The 18748-nt window shown below is 44.5% G+C and overlaps 1 protein-coding gene across 9 annotated transcripts in view; it reads left to right on the plus strand.

The window, feature by feature from the left end:
- LOC106590274 (uncharacterized) overlaps positions 1–15120 on the plus strand; it is a 124182-nt gene extending 109062 nt beyond the window's left edge. For 8 of the 9 annotated variants that reach the window (XM_014181093.3, XM_014181101.3, XM_014181100.3 and 5 more), the window contains 4 exons: positions 183–264; positions 548–660; positions 10787–10964; positions 11295–15120. In XM_014181093.3, coding sequence (XP_014036568.2) covers positions 183–264; positions 548–660; positions 10787–10964; positions 11295–11302 — 381 coding nt within the window. In that variant the 3' untranslated portion in view covers positions 11303–15120. The remainder of the gene's footprint in view (positions 1–182; positions 265–547; positions 661–10786; positions 10965–11294) is intronic. The other variant, XM_014181095.3, reaches the window with a different exon arrangement.
- The last annotated feature ends 3628 nt before the right edge of the window (positions 15121–18748 follow it).

Below are 18748 nucleotides of genomic sequence, written 5' to 3' on the forward strand. Positions count from 1 at the left end.
CTGTATGCGGTGGACACATTAGTAAATGGGGCAGTACATGAGTTTTCCCAAGAACAGATGGCTAATGATAAAGCTGAATAGGTTCAACTGCATGGCGAAGAAGATGGCTGTCATGGATCTTTGACTGGTTGTCATTCATTTTCTCTTCTGTGTGTGTAACTGGGTCTAATGTATATTTGCAGGTACAGATACTCAACAAGAAGGTGGATCTAAGCAAAGTGACATCGAAGTGTGGCTCCAAGGCCAACATCAAACACAAGCCTGGTAAAGGCCCTCTTGGGTAGACCTGTTGAGTTGCCATACTGAATGTACACTGTAATGCATGTGTTGTGTATGTTTCTATGTGTTTTATTGACCATAGCACGTTACTGTCATTATATGCTCAAGATGTTATTAAAGACCATTCAAATGTGACTACCAAAGATGATTATAATAATTAAGCAAACCATTGGTCCATAGCTCAGTTTATCACCAACTGATCTCTGTTCTGTGGACCTGTGCAGTGTGTATTGTCTATGCTGTCCCACTGACTGTGTGTGTCCTGTAGGGGGCGGCGATGTGAAGAGCGAGTCCCAGAAAGTGAACTACAAGGATCAGGCTAAGTCCAAAGTGGGCTCAATGGACAACCTCTGTCACGAGCCCGGCGGTGGCAACATCAAGGTGAGGTCACTGGACAAAGGACTCTCACACTGAGTGACTGCTTTATACTCCTACTGACAGTTTACTGTCAGACACCTGTCCCCAGTATAGTCTATTACATCTGGTGCATCAGATCAGTTGTTCAGCCTGTGTCAAATGGTATAGTCCAGAAAACAACTTGGAAATGTGATCTCCACAGTGATAGCATTCTGAAAAACATGTTAGTGAAGATAGCCATTGAGCATGGCGCAGGTACGGTAAGTTATTACAATACATTGTGGACAATACTGTCTGTGGAAAGTGTCGCTCCCCACAGTTTAGATTTAGATAGAGATAGAGACTTTATTTAATGATACATCCTCATTTCATTAAAACCTCACCACCACCACCCCCTTCAAAAAAACAAATGTCCCCTGTGCTGCGTACTCACCTTGTCCTCTACCCCAAGATACAAATCAACACCACACATCACAGTAACCAAAACCTCACCACTTCTCCAACCGCATATCCAACCCATCTTCCCCAGCTATACAGACGGCATCCCCAACACACCATATCTCATGAAACATCGCCACACTTTTTATCATTTTATAGAACTCAAAGTCCACCCTAAGGCACGCAGAGACCATCCCATTAAATCTAATCAAATGTATTTTATTTATCAAATCAAATTTCAAATCAAATGTATTTATATAGCCCTTACATCAGTTGATATCTCAAAGTGCTGTACAGAAACCCAGCCTAAAATCCCAAACAGCAAGCAATGCAGGTGTAGAAGCACGGTGGCTAGGAAAAACTCCCAAGAAAGGCCAAAACCTAGGAAGAAACCTAGAGAGGAACCAGGCTATGAGGGGTGGCCAGTCCTCTACTGGCTGTGCTGGGTGGAGATTATAACAGAACATGGCCAAGATGTTCAAATGTTCATAAATGACCAGCAGGGTCAAATAATAATATTCACAGTAGTTGTCGAGGGTGCAACAAGTCAGCACCTCAAGGGTAAATGTCAGTTGGCTTTTCATAGCCGATCATTGAGAGGATCTCTACCGCTCCTGCTGTCTCTAGAGAGTTGAAAACAGCAGGTCTGGGACCGGTAGCACGTTCGGTGAACAGGTCAGGGTTCCATAGCCGCAGGCAGAACAGTTGAAACTGGAGCAGCAGCACGGCCAGGTGGACTGGGAACAGCAAGGAGTCATCATGCCAGCTAGTCCTGAGGCATGGTCCTAGGGCTCAGGTCCTCCGAGAGAGAGAAAGAAAGAGAGAAAGAGAGAATTAGAGAGAGAATACTTAAATTCACACAGGACACCGGATAAGACAGGAGAAATACTCCAGATATAACAGACTGACCCTAGCCCCCCGACACATACACTACTGCAGCATAAATACTGGAGGCTGAGACAGGAGGGGTCAGGAGACACTGTGGCCCCATCCGATGATACCCCCGGACAGGGCCAAACAGGAAGGATATAACCCCACCCACTTTGCCAAAGCACAGCCCCCACACCACTAGAGGGATACCTTCAACCACCAACTTACCATCCTGAGACAAGGCCGAGTATAGCCCACAAAGATCTCTGCCACGGCACAACCCAAGGGGGGGCGCCAACCCAGACAGGAAGACCACGTCAGTGACTCGACCCACTCAAGTGACGCACCCCTCCTAGGGACGGCATGGAAGAACACCAATAAGCCAGTGACTCAGCCCCTGTAATAGGGTTAGAGGCAGAGAATCCCAGTGGAGAGAGGGGAACCGGCCAGGCAGAGACAGCAAGGGCGGTTCGTTGCTCCAGAGCCTTTCCGTTCACCTTCACACTCCTGGGCCAGACTACACTCAATCATAGGACCCACTGAAGAGATGAGTCTTCAATAAAGACTTAAAGGTTGGGACTGGGTCTGCATCTCTCACATGGGTAGGAAGACCATTCCATAAAAATGGAGCTCTATAGGAGAAAGCCCTGCCTCCAGCTGTTTGCTTAGAAATTCTAGGGACAATTCGGGGGCCTGCGTCTTGTGACCGTAGCGTACGTGTAGGTATGTACGGCAGGACCAAATCGGAAAGATGGGTAGGAGCAAGCCAATGTAATGCTTTGTAGGTTAGCAGTAAAACCTTGAAATCAGCCCTTGGCTTAACAGGAAACCAGTGTAGGGAGGCTAGCACTGCAGTAATATGATCAAATTATTTGGTTCTAGTCAGGATTCTAGCAGCCGTATTTAGCAGTAACTGAAGTTTATTTAGTGCTTTATCCGGGTAGCCGGAAAGTAGAGCATTGCAGTAGTCCAACCTAGAAGTAACAAAAGCATGGATACATTTTTCTGCATCATTTTTGGACAAAGTTTCTGATTTTTGCAATGTTACGTAGATGGAAAAAAGCTGTCCTTTAAACAGTCTTGATATGTTCTTCAAAAGAGAGATCAGGGTCCAGAGTAACGCCGAGGTCCTTCACAGTTTTATTTGAGACGACTGTACAACCATCAAGATTAATTGTCAGATTTAACAGAAGATCTCTTTGTTTCTTGGGACCTAGAACAAGCATCTCTGTTTTGTCCGAGTTTAAAACTAGAATGTTTTCAGCCATCCACTTCCTTATGTCTGAAACACAGGCTTCTAGCGAGGGCAATTTTGGGGCTTCACCATGTTTTATTGAAATGTACAGCTGTGTGTCATCCGCATAGCAGTGAAATTGAACATGATGTTTTCGAATGACATTCCCAAGAGGTAAAATATATAGTGAAAACAATAGTGGTCCTAAAACAGAACCTTGAGGAACACTGAAATTTACAGTTGATTTGTCAGAGGACAAACCATTCACAGAGACAAACTGATATCTTTCCGACAGATAAGATCTAAACCAGGCCAGAACTTGTCCGTGTAGACCAATTTGGGTTTCCAATCTCTCCAAAAGAATGTGGTGATCGATGGTATCAAAAGCAGCACTAAGATCTAGGAGCACGAGGACAGATGCAGAGCCTCGGTCTGACACCATTAAAAGGTAATTTACCACCTTCACAAGTGCAATCTCAGTGCTATGATGGGGTCTAAACCCAAACTGAAGCGTTTCGTATACATTGTTTGTCTTCGGGAAGGCAGTGAGTTGCTGCGCAACAGCTTTTTCTAAAATTTTTGAGAGGAATGGAAGATTCGATATAGGCCGATAGTTTTTTATATTTTCTGGGTCAAGGTTTGGCTTTTTCAAGAGAGGCTTTATTACTGCCACTTTTAGTGATTTTGGTACACATCCGGTGGATAGAGAGCCGTTTATTATGTTCAACATAGGAGGGCCAAGCACAGGAAGCAGCTCTTTCAGTAGTTGGAATAGGGTCCAGTATGCAGCTTGAAGGTTTAGAGGCCATGATTATTTTCATCATTGTGTCAAGAGATATAGTACTAAAACACTTTAGTGTCTCCCTTAATCCTAGGTCCTGGCAGAGTTGTGCAGACTCAGGACAACGGAGCTTTGGAGGAATACGCTGATTTAAAGAGGAGTCCGTAATTTGCTTTCTAATGATCATGATCCTTTCCTCAAAGAAGTTCATGAATTTATTACTGCTGAAGTGAAAGCCATCCTCTCTTGGGGAATGCTGCTTTTTAGTTAGCTTTGTGACAGTATCAAAAAGACATTTCGGATTGTTCTTATTTTCCTCAATTAAGTTGGAAAAATAGGATGATCGAGCAGCAGTGAGGGCTCTTCGATACTGCACGATACTGTCTTTCCAAGCTAGTCGGAAGACTTCCAGTTTGGTGTGGCGCCATTTCCGTTACAATTTTCTGGAAGCTTGCTTCAGAGCTCGTGTATTTTCTGTATACCAGGGAGCTAGTTTCTTATGACAAATGTTTTTAGTTTTTAGGGGTACAGCTGCATCTGGGGTATTGCGCAAGGTTAAATTGAGTTCCTCAGTTAGGTGGTTAACTGATTTTTGTCCTCTGATGTCCTTGGGTAGGCAGAGGGAGTCTGGAAGGGCATCGAGGAATCTTTGTGTTGTCTGAGAATTTATAGCACGACTTTTGATGCTCCTTGGTTGGGGTCTGAGCAGATTATTTGTTGCGATTGCAAATGTAATAAAATGGTGGTCCGATAGTCCAGGATTATGAGGAAAAACATTAAGATCCACAACATTTATTCCACGGGACAAAACTAGGTCCAGAGTATGACTGTGGCAGTGAGTAGGTCCAGAGACATGTTGGACAAAACCCACTGAGTTGATGATGGCTCCGAAAGCCTTTTGGAGTGGGTCTGTGGACTTTTCCATGTGAATATTAAAGTCACCAAAAATTTGAATATTATCTGCTGTGACTACAATGTCCGATAGGAACTCAGGGAACTCAGTGAGGAACGCTGTATATGGACCTGGAGGCCTGTAAACAGTAGCTATAAAAAGTGACTGAGTAGGCTGCATAGATTTCATGACTAGAAGCTCAAAAGACAAAAACGTCGTTGTTTTTTTGCAAATTGAAATTTGCTATCGTAAATGTTAGCAACACCTCCGCCTTTGCGGGATGCACGGGGGATATGGTCACTAGTGTAACCAGGAGGTGAGGCCTCATTTAACACAGTAAATTCATCAGGCTTAAGCCATGTTTCAGACAGGCCAATCACATCAAGATTATGATCAGTGATTAGTTCATTGACTATAACTGCCTTGGAAGTGAGGGATCTAACATTAAGTAGCCCTATTTTGAGATGTGAGGTATCACAATCTCTTTCAATAATGGCAAGAATGGAGGAGGTCTTTATTCTAGTGAGATTGCTAAGGCGAACATCGCCATGTTTAGTTTTGCCCAACCAAGGTCGAGGCAAAGACACGGTCTCAATGGGGATAGCTGAGCTGACTACACTGACTGTGCTAGTGGCAGACTCCACTAAGCTGGCAGGCTGGCTAACAGCCTGCTGCCTGGCCTGCACCCTATTTCATTGTGGAGCTAGAGGAGTTAGAGCCCTGTCTATGTTCGTTCCCTAACCTTGTACTTTGATCCCTCTGCCTGACTGACTGTCAGCTCTGGACCCATTGAGGAGGAGTCTGAAAAGAAAGCGACCTCGTCCTCAGACTCACCTTCCTCCTCTTCATCTCCATCTCCCATCCTGACCACCTGCCCTTTCTCTCTAGCTGGGGCCTCCCACCCAGCACCAGGCAAAGGTTCCTTAGTGCCTTTGACCACACCAGCCTCTCCCCTCCCACCTCCTTTCTTCTCCACCTTTTTGATTTTCCACTGGACACCCTCCTCCGTCCCCTCTAGCCCCCTGCCCTTCCCCACTATACTCTCCTCATCCACTAGCATAACCTGAATAGGCCCAGCCTCAGCTACACCACCATCTATAGCATGACTAGACCCAGCCTCAGCTACACCACCATCTATAGCATGACTAGACCCAGCCTCATCTACACCACCATCTATAGCATGTCTAGACCCAGTCTCAGTTACAGCACCATCTATAGCATGACTAGACCCAGCCTCAGCTACACCACCATCTATAGCATGACTAGACCCAGCCTCAGTTACAGCACCATCTATAGCATGACTAGACCCAGTCTCAGTTACAGCACCATCTATAGCATGACTAGACCCAGTCTCAGTTACAGCACCATCTATAGCATGACTAGACCCAGCCTCAGTTACACCACCATCTATAGCATGACTAGACCAGCCTCAGCTACACCACCATCTATAACCTGACTAAACCCAGCCTCAGCTACACCACCATCTATAGCATGTCTAGACCCAGTCTCAGTTACAGCACCATCTATAGCATGACTAGACCCAGCCTCAGTTACAGCACCATCTATAGCATGACTAGACCCAGCCTCAGTTACAGCACCATCTATAGCATGACTAGACCCAGCCTCAGCTACACCACCATCTATAGCATGACTAGACCCAGCCTCAGTTACAGCACCATCTATAACCTGACTAGACCCAGCCTCATCTACACCACCATCTATAACCTGACTAGACCCAGCCTCATCTACACCACCATCTATAGCATGACTAGACCCAGCCTCATCTACACCACCATCTATAGCATGACTAGACCCAGCCTCAGCTACACCACCATCTATAGCATGACTAGACCCAGCCTCAGTTACAGCACCATCTATAGCATGACTAGACCCAGCCTCAGCTACACCACCATCTATAGCAGGACTAGACCCAGCTTCACCTACAGCACCATCTATAGCATGACTAGACCCAGTCTCAGTTACAGCACCATCTATAGCATGACTAGACCAGCCTCATCTACACCACCATCTATAACCTGACTAGACCCAGCCTCAGCTACACCACCATCTATAGCATGACTAGACCCAGCCTCAGCTACACCACCATCTATAGCAGGACTAGACCCAGCTTCACCTACAGCACCATCTATAGCATGACTAGACCCAGCCTCAGCTACAGCACCATCTATAACCTGACTAGACCCAGCCTCAGCTACACCACCATGTATAGCATGACTAGACCCAGCCTCAGCTACAGCACCATCTATAGCATGACTAGACCCAGCCTCAGCTACACCACCATCTATAGCATGACTAGACCCAGCCTCAGCTACACCACCATGTATAGCATGACTAGACCCAGCCTCAGCTACACCACCATCTATAGCATGTCTAGACCCAGCCTCAGCTACACCACCATCTATAGCATGACTAGACCAGCCTCAGCTACAGCACCATCTATAGCATGACTAGACCCAGCCTCAGTTACAGCACCATCTATAGCATGACTAGACCCAGCCTCAGTTACAGCACCATCTATAGCATGTCTAGACCCAGCCTCAGCTACAGCACCATCTATAGCATGACTAGACCCAGCCTCAGCTACACCACCATCTATAGCATGACTAGACCCAGCCTCAGCTACACCACCATCTATAGCATGACTAGACCCAGCCTCAGTTACAGCACCATCTATAGCATGACTAGACCCAGCCTCAGTTACAGCACCATCTATAGCATGTCTAGACCCAGTCTCAGCTACACCACCATCTATAGCATGACTAGACCAGCCTCATCTACACCACCATCTATAACCTGACTAGACCCAGCCTCAGCTACACCACCATCTATAGCATGTCTAGACCCAGTCCCAGTTACAGCACCATCTATAGCATGACTAGACCCAGCCTCATCTACACCACCATCTATAGCATGACTAGACCAGCCTCAGCTACACCACCATCTATAGCATGACTAGACCCAGCCTCAGCTACACCACCATCTATAACCTGACTAGACCCAGCCTCAGCTACACCACCATCTATAGCATGACTAGACCCAGCCTCATCTACACCACCATCTATAGCATGACTAGACCCAGCCTCAGCTACACCACCATCTATAGCATGACTAGACCCAGCCTCAGCTACACCACCATCTATAGCATGACTAGACCCAGCCTCATCTACACCACCATCTATAGCATGACTAGACCCAGCCTCAGTTACAGCACCATCTATAGCATGACTAGACCCAGCCTCAGTTACAGCACCATCTATAGCATGACTAGACCCAGTCTCAGCTACACCACCATCTATAGCATGACTAGACCCAGTCTCAGCTACACCACCATCTATAGCATGACTAGACCCAGCCTCAGCTACACCACCATCTATAGCATGACTAGACCCAGCCTCAGCTACACCACCATCTATAGCATGACTAGACCCAGCCTCATCTACACCACCATCTATAGCATGACTAGACCCAGCCTCAGTTACAGCACCATCTATAGCATGACTAGACCCAGCCTCAGTTACAGCACCATCTATAGCATGACTAGACCCAGTCTCAGCTACACCACCATCTATAGCATGACTAGACCCAGCCTCTGCTACACCATCATCTATAGCATGACTAGACCCAGCCTCAGTTACAGCACCATCTATAGCATGACTAGACCCAGCCTCAGTTACAGCACCATCTATAGCATGACTAGACCCAGCCTCAGTTACAGCACCATCTATAGCATGACTAGACCCAGCCTCAGCTACACCACCATCTATAGCATGACTAGACCCAGCCTCAGCTACACCACCATCTATAGCATGACTAGACCAGCCTCAGCTACACCACCATCTATAACATGACTAGACCCAGCCTCAGTTACACCACCATCTATAGCATGACTAGACCCAGCCTCAGCTACACCACCATCTATAACATGACTAGACCCAGCCTCAGTTACACCACCATCTATAGCATGACTAGACCCAGCCTCATCTACACCACCATCTATAACCTGACTAGACCCAGCCTCAGCTACAGCACCATCTATAGCATGACTAGACCCAGCCTCATCTACACCACCATCTATAACCTGACTAGACCCAGTCTCAGTTACAGCACCATCTATAGCATGACTAGGCCCAGCCTCTGCTGCCTGCGTCTCATGGCCCACTGCACATTGACTTCGCTTGTACCCTCACCTTGTCTACGGCCTTTATGTGGGCACGCAAGGCTCTTATTAATCCCCACACTCAAAGCACCGTAGACTATAGGTGCTGGCAAACCCTGTGTAGAGCACCTCCCCGTGCCTCACTTTAAAATGTACATTTAACTGTTGCTCATTGTTATTCAGATGCATGAACAGTTGCCTCCGAACGAAACAACATGTTTAACAGGATCTGCCTGAACACCTGCAGACAGTACAAGAAAACTGCAAGCAAACTTACCAAACCGATCTCTTTCCGGATTTGATCATCCGTAATAAACGGAGGCAGATTCGCAACTACCACCCTAGTCGAAGGAGTCGAAAGAGGAGAAATCGGCATCAACACATCCCTTACAAATATTCCACTAGCAATCAGCCTACCCAGCAAATGTACTCTTTTCATGAACACAACCACAGCTTTGTTCATTCTGTGGAATGCGGAATGTATAAATTCAGCTCCTACCTGTTCGCCGACAGCGAGCAGAACCTCCTCCAACTTAACTCCAATCTCAGGAACACACCTGAATCCATGGCGTAATGACAGCGTCTCCGCGCTAGGCTGCGAAGCCATCGCGTACACCACACCGTTCAAACCCCAGGAACCTAAACTTCTTCCTTCACTTTGAAAAACTAAACTAACAGTTAGCCCTCCACCATAGAAAATAAACATTTTAAGAAAAGACCAAGGAAAGAATCAACAAAATAAGTAAGGACAGAGCCCTCCACAAGGCCTCTCAACTGGAGAGAGAGAGAGAGAGAGAGAGAGAGAGAGAGAGAGAGAGAGAGAAAATAGCATTGAGTTTATCCATGTTTGTGCTCTTTCCTCACTGTGTTCATAACAACACTCAAAGAATGAAGTCCATCTTATCAGTCACATGACCAGCATCTCCATGGATGCACCGTTCATCTCCTCTGGCACTGTAAATGAATATTGATATTTCTGCATGCAATGCATACTGTACACAGTTGATGATGAACACACATACACATATTGACATGTTCTCAGTTGGTCCTCAATCACATTCTTTGGACACATACTATATGACTATTTCAGAGATGTTATAATATACCTGCACATACAGTACCTTTCAGCTTGCACAAGCAGTACACACAACACTTGCACAATCCGTGTTAACATATTTATTTTGTTGCTCTCTATGGTTTAGGTATGCACATTTCTTTTGAATGAAAATGGTGATAAAACCCAGGGTTTAATGGTGTGGGTGATGTGTAGTGTGGTGTTGAAACACACACACGTTTACCAAACCATCTATCTTCCCCTGGATTTTGTCATTTATCCCTTCCCTTGTCGTCTTTTTGTAAAATAGAGACACCTGTTTTATGTACCCAGAGCTACCGGACACATAAGCCCCTGTCTAAAGATAACTATAATTATTATTATTATTAAAACAACTCAGATGATTAAATATAGCTGAAGAATATATTCCACATCCAAAGCTAGCTCTCATCTAATATGTTTGAGTAAATATAGCTCTTTATTTTCCACAATATTTGATACCGTCAGACCACTGGTCCTGTTTTAGCTTCTATGATTGAAGACATCCTCAACGCCTACCATGTTTTGTTTGAGTACTCTTGTAGTTAATATCCCATCTATCCTACTGTACACACACTGCAACCCCTTTTTCCATTCTATTGCAATCCCCCCCCCCCCCCCCCCCACCCACCCAATTGACACCCTGCTACTGTATGCATTTTTAGGCTGAGGGAGCCCAGGAGATGGTGGAGGAAAATGGGGCACCCTCCAGTGATGCCCCGGCCAAGGTGCCAGGGCAGGCAGGCAGCCCCACCCAGGAGAATGGGCTGAAGGACTGTGCCCCCTGTGGAAGCCAGGGCATCCATGACCCCCAGGGCTTTGACTCGCGCATCCCTGAGACAAGTAAGTGTGCCGTCCAACCCGAACAGTCCCCTGCCTGTCCTCTCTCCACTAGGGCTGCGTCCCACTCCTCCTCATTCTCTCAGACTCCTATCCCTTGATGTGAGCTGATATGAGGCCTCCCAAATACTGTCTGTCCCCATGATCCCCCAGTTTTCAACCCAAATATGCTTTATGATTGTCTGGTCTGGAGAGGGGCCTTATGAAAGGGCAAGTTTGGATACAAAAGAAGCAGAGATGGTCTCTTATCTAAATGACTTTGAGACTTTCATATTTATTTTGTGATTTACATGTCCCTGACCACCCCATTACCTTTGACTTCTTATTTTACAGGCTTCTAATTCTTCTTTGTGCTATCCCTCTACCCTCTTCATCTTAACCCCCTCCACATCTCCTATGTCCCCCACTCCTCTCTCTCTCCTTCTCTCCTCTTTCCCATTCTTTCTGTCCCATTTCCACACTTCCTGCTGCAGATTGAGTCTTTCAAGCTCAACTTCCGCGAGAACTCCTGCTCTCGCACGGACCACGGCACCGACATCATAACCTGGCCAGCCCCGGGAGACAGCCCCTCACACCCACAATGCAGCGTCTCTCTCTCAACGACTCCCTGACTTCTGCTGGCTGCCCCCTCCCTCCTCCCCCCGCTGGGACAGGGGAGCAACGGCACGCTAGCAGGACTCAGGTCATCACCCTCAATCCCACATCCAAACACCTCACTCATGTATCATTCTCTTACTACGCCTAAACCTGCGCTTACCTACCTACCGCTGTCCTGTGTTCCCATTGGATGAGCTGACATTGTACATACAGTAGACCAAGCTTCAAGCAGGTTGGGATAGCATTGGGAGGGGTAACGGAGGCTTGCCATGTTAACTGTGACGTCTAATTCATGTTTCCTCACCTCTCCAAGAGCATAACATGGCAGTTGCAGCGTACAGTAGCAAAAATCAGTCTTATCCAGTATTACAGTACGTCCTAGTGCCGTTTTAGTGAGAGTAATCTACCAGGCATCGCCAGCCCTGAACACATCTGTTTGGTTCACATAGACACCCCCCAATGGGAAACCCTCCTAGACTCCCCTGTGGGTTATGTACGCAGACTAATATGTGTGTAGAGCCCTTTTACTCGTGAACATGTAGGGCTGTGGTGTGTTCCCAATAACCATTGATTCATTTACTCACTATTTACCAACCATCGACTCACTCACTGCCTCACCTCCCTCCTCTCTCATATCCATGTACCCAGAGTCCAGACCCCTCTTTTTCACTGTCCAAGGGTTAAAACATTTTTTTTTAAAGCGCACTCACAAAATATTAGTAAACTAGTAGACTGTACTTGAACAGTAGGCTATTTAACTCTCTTTAAACGGTGTGTTTGATTGAATAGTACTGTAACAATGAGCTGTGGTGTTCTGTTCTGTTTACTTTTACATTAGTTTATTTTCCTCATCAGCTTAGTTTTAAGGTTTGTTTCATTGTTTTCTTCTTTCGTTTTATTTCTCGTGTAAGCAATACGGTGGATGGTCTCTTTACCAACAGGGCTCAGAACGCCTCTTGAATACACACACATATTCTTTACTCGAAACAAAGGCACACAGTCATGAAGATGCGACTCCGTTTAGGGCTTTGAGACTGAGGAAGCATGTCGGGTGTGACGAGGGAGACGAAGACGGGTAAAAAGGGAGACAGCGAACACTGAGGCGTAGTGACGTAACGATGTGTCCCCTTCACTGTGTTAAGACAACGTGTCAGAACAGTGCTGTCTAGGAAAGTTCAAGAGAGTAATAGAATGTTAAGATGAATAATGTGAGGGAAAGTGTCTTGGAGGTTGGTGGAGCGATGTGTCTTGTACTGTACGTGCCTCCTGTCCTGCTTACCTGAAACTAGGATGGGACTCGGGCTGGAAGCTCGAGCTGATGGACCCTTGTCCCTGGAGTGACACAGACAGACAGAATGTCATAGTTGAAAATGAAACCGCATGGTGGCACGGTAGTTTGATTAGGATTTAGAATAATCGTATTTTGTGACCAGTCCTGCTTGTTGTCCCATTTCAGCTGTTTTCTGAGGGTTCTGGTAAAGTGTTATTGACAGTTATAAGAGGACTTGCTGAAGGACTTGTTGGAACATTATTAGAGGTTCTGCTGAAGGACTTGGTTTTTGTCAGGCTGTTGGCAGTGGAACATTCAATGTGGCTTATTTTACTTGTAGCAATGTATCCAACAATTGCCTCCAATTGCCTTTTTAGTGCATGGCCAGGTAATATCATGTCCAGAGCAGAAAGCCTATGTGCATTATTACTTGCAGTGTTGTGGTTCAGTATATTTGTCCTTGGGGGCAAATAGTCAGTGTTGTATCTTTTTTTTTTTAACAGTGGGCAGGAAGAAAATTGGGGGCTGTCAATTTGATTCTAAATTCTATTGCAGTTTGGTATATTATATAATTCAGCTATAAGTTTGTCATGTTTTTTTAAATGTGTCGAGCTCACAATAAGGACAGTACACCAGGTACTCTTTTTGAGGAATGATCCCACCCCCCTAATTCACATCAAGATGTAGGCCTACTTTAAAATCCTCTTAAATCAGAGATATGGAAACTTTTAAAAAGACCTTAAATGCTTGAATATATTAAAGCCACCACTGTGATGGTAATGTGTATTTGATGAAAGGTATCTCTCCACACACTGATTTCCTCCCATTTTGTTCCTAGGATATCCATGAAATATTGTTTAAGAGGTTGTAATAACGTTTTTAAATTAAATTAACCACAATCTATTGAGATGTGTGGAATAGGCCTAATACCCAGAGCCAATAAAAGTCCATTTAAAGTCCATTTAAATGTTTTAAGAAAATGGTCAATACATTTTATTGTTATCAACAAGATGTTATTTTAAAATTGGAGAGGTTTGTAGATATTGATATTTGAGCGGTTTTGTAGGCCAGCAGTGATTGTTGTAAGAGGAACGGCTGCTGAGGTGGATCGTAGTATCGCCTCCGGTGCCACAATCCTCATCTGATGGTAAAATTTCAATATTACCCCTGATCCTGACTTACCACACTTACTGGTATGTTCTCTCTGAGATTGCACACGGTTGTATATAAATAGATATTTTACTGTTTTATACACTTTCGCCACAGGAAAGGGAAAAAAAACGATATGAAAACAACAATGATGGTAATAAGGATGTTAAGTACAGCTTTTATGTTAATATATCTTTAACAGTTTTAATGGTAAGGAGATTCATTATTGTTATTGAGCAAGTCTGCCTTTTTTCCAAGAAAAGGGCTGCTGAAGTAAAAGAATGTTATTGAGATATAACGTTCTATAGATGCAACACTTTTGTATTTGTATTTATCTTGTGTTCCCATAGCGACATGGTGGTTGGGTCAGTGGGGAGTGTTTTGATGGGTTATACGCATGGGAGGCATAATGAGGTCTGGTCCAGTTTGTGGATTGCTGTCTATTGAACAGTGTTTCTTTCACAAATTGTAAGAGTTTTGTTAGCTTTCACATAACCTTTGTCCATCCCCACAACCCCAGTCTTAAGAGATGAAAATACTCTTATTTACAGGTAGACCTTCAGATGTGATTTTGACATTGTAGGATACAGTCACCTTCTTGCGTTGATTTGAAAACAAGATACGTGTAACATGGAAGGGATTGAAACTAATGTGTAGAATTGCACTGTATAACATGCCATTGTGGTGCAGGGCTTCCTGTTAAAGCAGGAAGTGGGATTAGAAGTCAAGTCATATCTGTCATTTAGGAATATTGTTGCCCTACACGCACGCACACACACAAACACACACTCTGTCCTGGAGTGTCATGGAGACGTCCGCGCCCTAACACACCCTTATGTAAGACTAACAGTAGCTGTCAGGTTTGGCTTGTGTTACTTAGAGCTCTCCAGTAATGCTACAATGAGCTCCATAGATCTGCTTCTACCGCTAGCGCACACCCAACGTGCAAGTGTACTCATAGAAAACACCTATTTAAGAGCATGCAGAAACAAAATGGAATGTGTTCGCAGAATTTGTCATTTGCAGAATTTGTTTTTTGTTTTTCATTCATTTTGAATTTACATTTTTGGTTTGAAAGAAGTGTTTAGTGATTAATTGTTAATTAGTGATGTGATTATTAAACATTAAAAAAAAAATGTTTAAGATATTGTGCTTGTCTTTTGATCAGTTACGTTATCCTCTCTGTCCTCTTTTAGACAAAATATAAGCCACATGGCCTATAAGCCAGGTAACTGTCAAAATAACTGAAACACTTGAGTAAATGAGGTACACAAAGTATACTGAACAAAAATATAAACACAACATATAAAGTGTTGGTCCCATGTTTCATGAGCTGAAATAAAATATCCCAATACTGTTCCATATGAACAAAAAGCTTATTTTTCTTGTTTTGTGCACAAATTTGTTTACATCCCTGTTAGTGAGCATTTAACACTTTGCCAAGATAATCCATTCACCTGACAGGTTTGGCATATCAAGAAGCTGATTAAACAGCATGATCATTACACAGTTGCACCTTGTGCTGGGGACAAAATGCCACTAAAATGTGCTGTTTTGTCACACAGCACAATGCCACAGAAGTTTTGAGGGAGTGTGCAATTGACATGCTGACTTCATGAATGTTCACCAGAGCTGTTGCCAGAGAATTGAATGTTCATTTCTCTACAATAAGCCACCTCCAATGTCTTTTTAGAGAATTTGGCAGTATGTCCAACTGGCCTCACAACTGCAGACCATGTGTAACTACGCCAGCTCAGAACCTCCACGTCCAGCTGCTTAACCTGCGGGATCGTCTGAGACCAAGCCACCCGGGACAGTTAATTATATTTCTGTCTGTAATAAAGCCCTTTTGTGGGGAAAACTCATTCTGATTGGCTGGGCCCCTGCCCAGTGATGTGAAATCCATAGATTAGAGCATCATTTATTAATTTCAATTAACTGAGTTCCTTATACTGTATGAACTGTAACTCAGTAAAATCGTTGAAATTGTTGCATTTTGCGTTTACATTTTTGTTCAGTATATATTGAAAGCAGGTGCTTCCACACAGGTGTGGTTCATGAACAGTGGCGATTTTAGCATGTAAATCTTGGTGGGGCAAACTCAACCAATTTTTTTAGATGCATGCCAGCAAAGCCACTACATAACATTTTATTATTTTATTAGACTTACAGTGCATTCAGAAAGTATTCACATTTTTACATTTTTACATTTTAGTCATTTAGCAGACGCTCTTATCCAGAGCGACTTACAAATTGGTGCATTCACCTATAATATCCAGTGGAACAACCACTTTACAATAGTGCATCTAAATCTTTTAAGGGGGGGGGTTAGAAGGATTACCTTATCCTAACCCAGGTATTCAGACCCCTTGACTTTTTCCACATTTTGTTACAGTACAGCCTTAATCTAAAATGTATTAAATATTTTTTTTCCCTCATCAACCTACACACTGCTTTTGCAACAGCTAATGGGGATCCTAATAAAATACCAAATACCCCATAATGACAAAGCGAAAACAGGTTTCTGGAATAAAAAAGACTCGAAATTGAGCTCAGATGAATCCTGTTTCCATTGATCATCCTTGAGATGTTTTTACAACTTCATTGGAGTCCACCAGTGGTACCATTAATTGATCGGACATGATTTGGAAAAGGTCCCACAGTTGTCAGAGCAAAAACCAAGCCAATTGGTTGGAATTGTCCGTAATTTTGGAACTACAAAGACTTACTTGAGCTGGCGGCCCGAACAAACTGGGCAATCGGGGGAGAAGGGCCTTGGTCAGGAGGGTGACCAAGAACCCGATGGTCACTCTGACAGAGCTCTAGAGTTCCTCTGTGGAGATGGGAGAACCTTCCAGAAGGACAACCATCTCTGCAGCACTCCACCAATCAGGCCTTTATGGTAGAGTGGCAAGACGGAAGCCATTCCTCACTAAAAGGCACATGACAGCCCACTTGGAGTTTGCCAAAAGGCACCTAAAGGACTCTTAGACCATCAGAAACAAGAATCTCTGGTCTGATGAAACCAAGATTGAACTCTTTGGCCTGAATGCCAAGCGTCATGTCTGGAGGAAACCTGGCACCATCCCTACGGTGAAGCATGGTGGTGGCAGCATCATGCTGTGGGGATGTTTTTCAGTGGCAGGGACTGGGAGACTAATCAGGATCAAGGGAAAGATGAACGGAGCAAAGTACAGAGAGATCCTTGATGAAAACCTGCTCCAGAGCACTGAGGACTTCAGACTGGGGTGAAGGTTCACCTTCCAACAGGACAATGACCCTAAGCACACAGCCAAGACAATGCAGGTGTGGCTTCAGGACAAGTCTCTGAATGTCTTTGAGTGGCCCAGCCAGGGCCCAGACTTGAACCCGATCGAACATCTCTGGAGAGACCTGAAAATAGCTGTGCAGCGACGCTCCCCATCCAACCTGACAGAGCTTGAGAGGATCTGCATAGAAGAATGGGAGAAACTCCGCAAATACAGGTGTACCAAGCTTGTAGTGTCATACCCAAGAAGACTCGAGGCTGTAATCACTGCCAAAGGTGCTTCAACAAAGTACTGAGTAAAGGGTCTGAATACTTATGTACAGTACCAGTCAAAGGTTTGGACACACCTACTCATTCAACGCTTTTTTAAATTTTTACTATTTTCTACATTATGGAATATTAGTGAAGACATCAAAACTATGAAATAACACATATGGAATCATGTAGTAAACTAAAAAGTGTTTACAGCTTTGCACACTCTTGGTATTCTCTCAACCAGCTCCATAAGGTAGTCACCTGGAATGCATTTCAATTAACAGGTGTGCCTTGTTCAAAGTTAATTTTCTTAATGAATTTGAGCCAATCAGTTGTGTTGTGACAAGGAAGAGGTGGTATACAGACGATAGCTCTATTTGGTAAAATACCAACTCCATATTATGGCAAGAACAGCTCAAATAAGCAAAGAGAAATGACAGTCCATCATTACTTTAAGACATGAAGGTCAGTCAATCTGGAAAATGTCAAGAACTTTGAAAGTTTCTTCAAGTGCAGTCACAAAAACCATCAAGCACTATGATGAAACGCTCTCATGAGGACCGCCACAGGAAAGGAAGACCCAGAGTTACTTCTGCTGCAGAGGATAAGTTCATTAGAGTTACAGTACCAGCCTCAGAAATTACAGCCCAAATAAATGCTTCATAGAGTTCAAGTAACAGACACATCTCAACATCAACTTTTCAGAGGAGACTGCGTGAATCAGGCTTTCATGGTCGAATTGCTGCAAAAAAAACACTACTAAAGGACACCAATAAGAAGAAGAGATTTGCTTGGGCCAAGAAACACGAGCAATGGGCATTAGATCGGTGGAAATCTGTCCTTTGGTCTGATGAGTCCAAATCTGAGATGTTTGGTTCCAACCGCCGTGTCTTTGTGAGATGCAGAGTAGGTGAACGGGTGATCTCTGCATGTGTGGTTCCCACCGTGAAGCATGGAGGAGGTGTGATGGTGTGGGTGTGCTTTGCTGTTGACTCTATCTGTGATTTATTTAGAATTCAAGCCACGCTTAACCAGCATGGCTACCAAAGCATTCTGCAGAGATACGCCATCCCATCTGGTTTGCGCTTAGTGGGTCTATCATTTGCATTTCAACAGGACAATGACCCAAAACACACCTCCTGGCTGTGTATGGACTATTTGACCAAGAAGGAGAGTGATGGTGCGGCATCAGATGTCTTGGCCTCCACAATCACCCGACCTCAACCCAATTGAGATGTAAGGGTCGAC

The sequence above is a fragment of the Salmo salar genome, chromosome 29, assembly GCF_965601325.2.
Source record: "Salmo salar chromosome 29, fSalSal1, whole genome shotgun sequence".
NCBI lineage: Eukaryota > Metazoa > Chordata > Actinopteri > Salmoniformes > Salmonidae > Salmo > Salmo salar.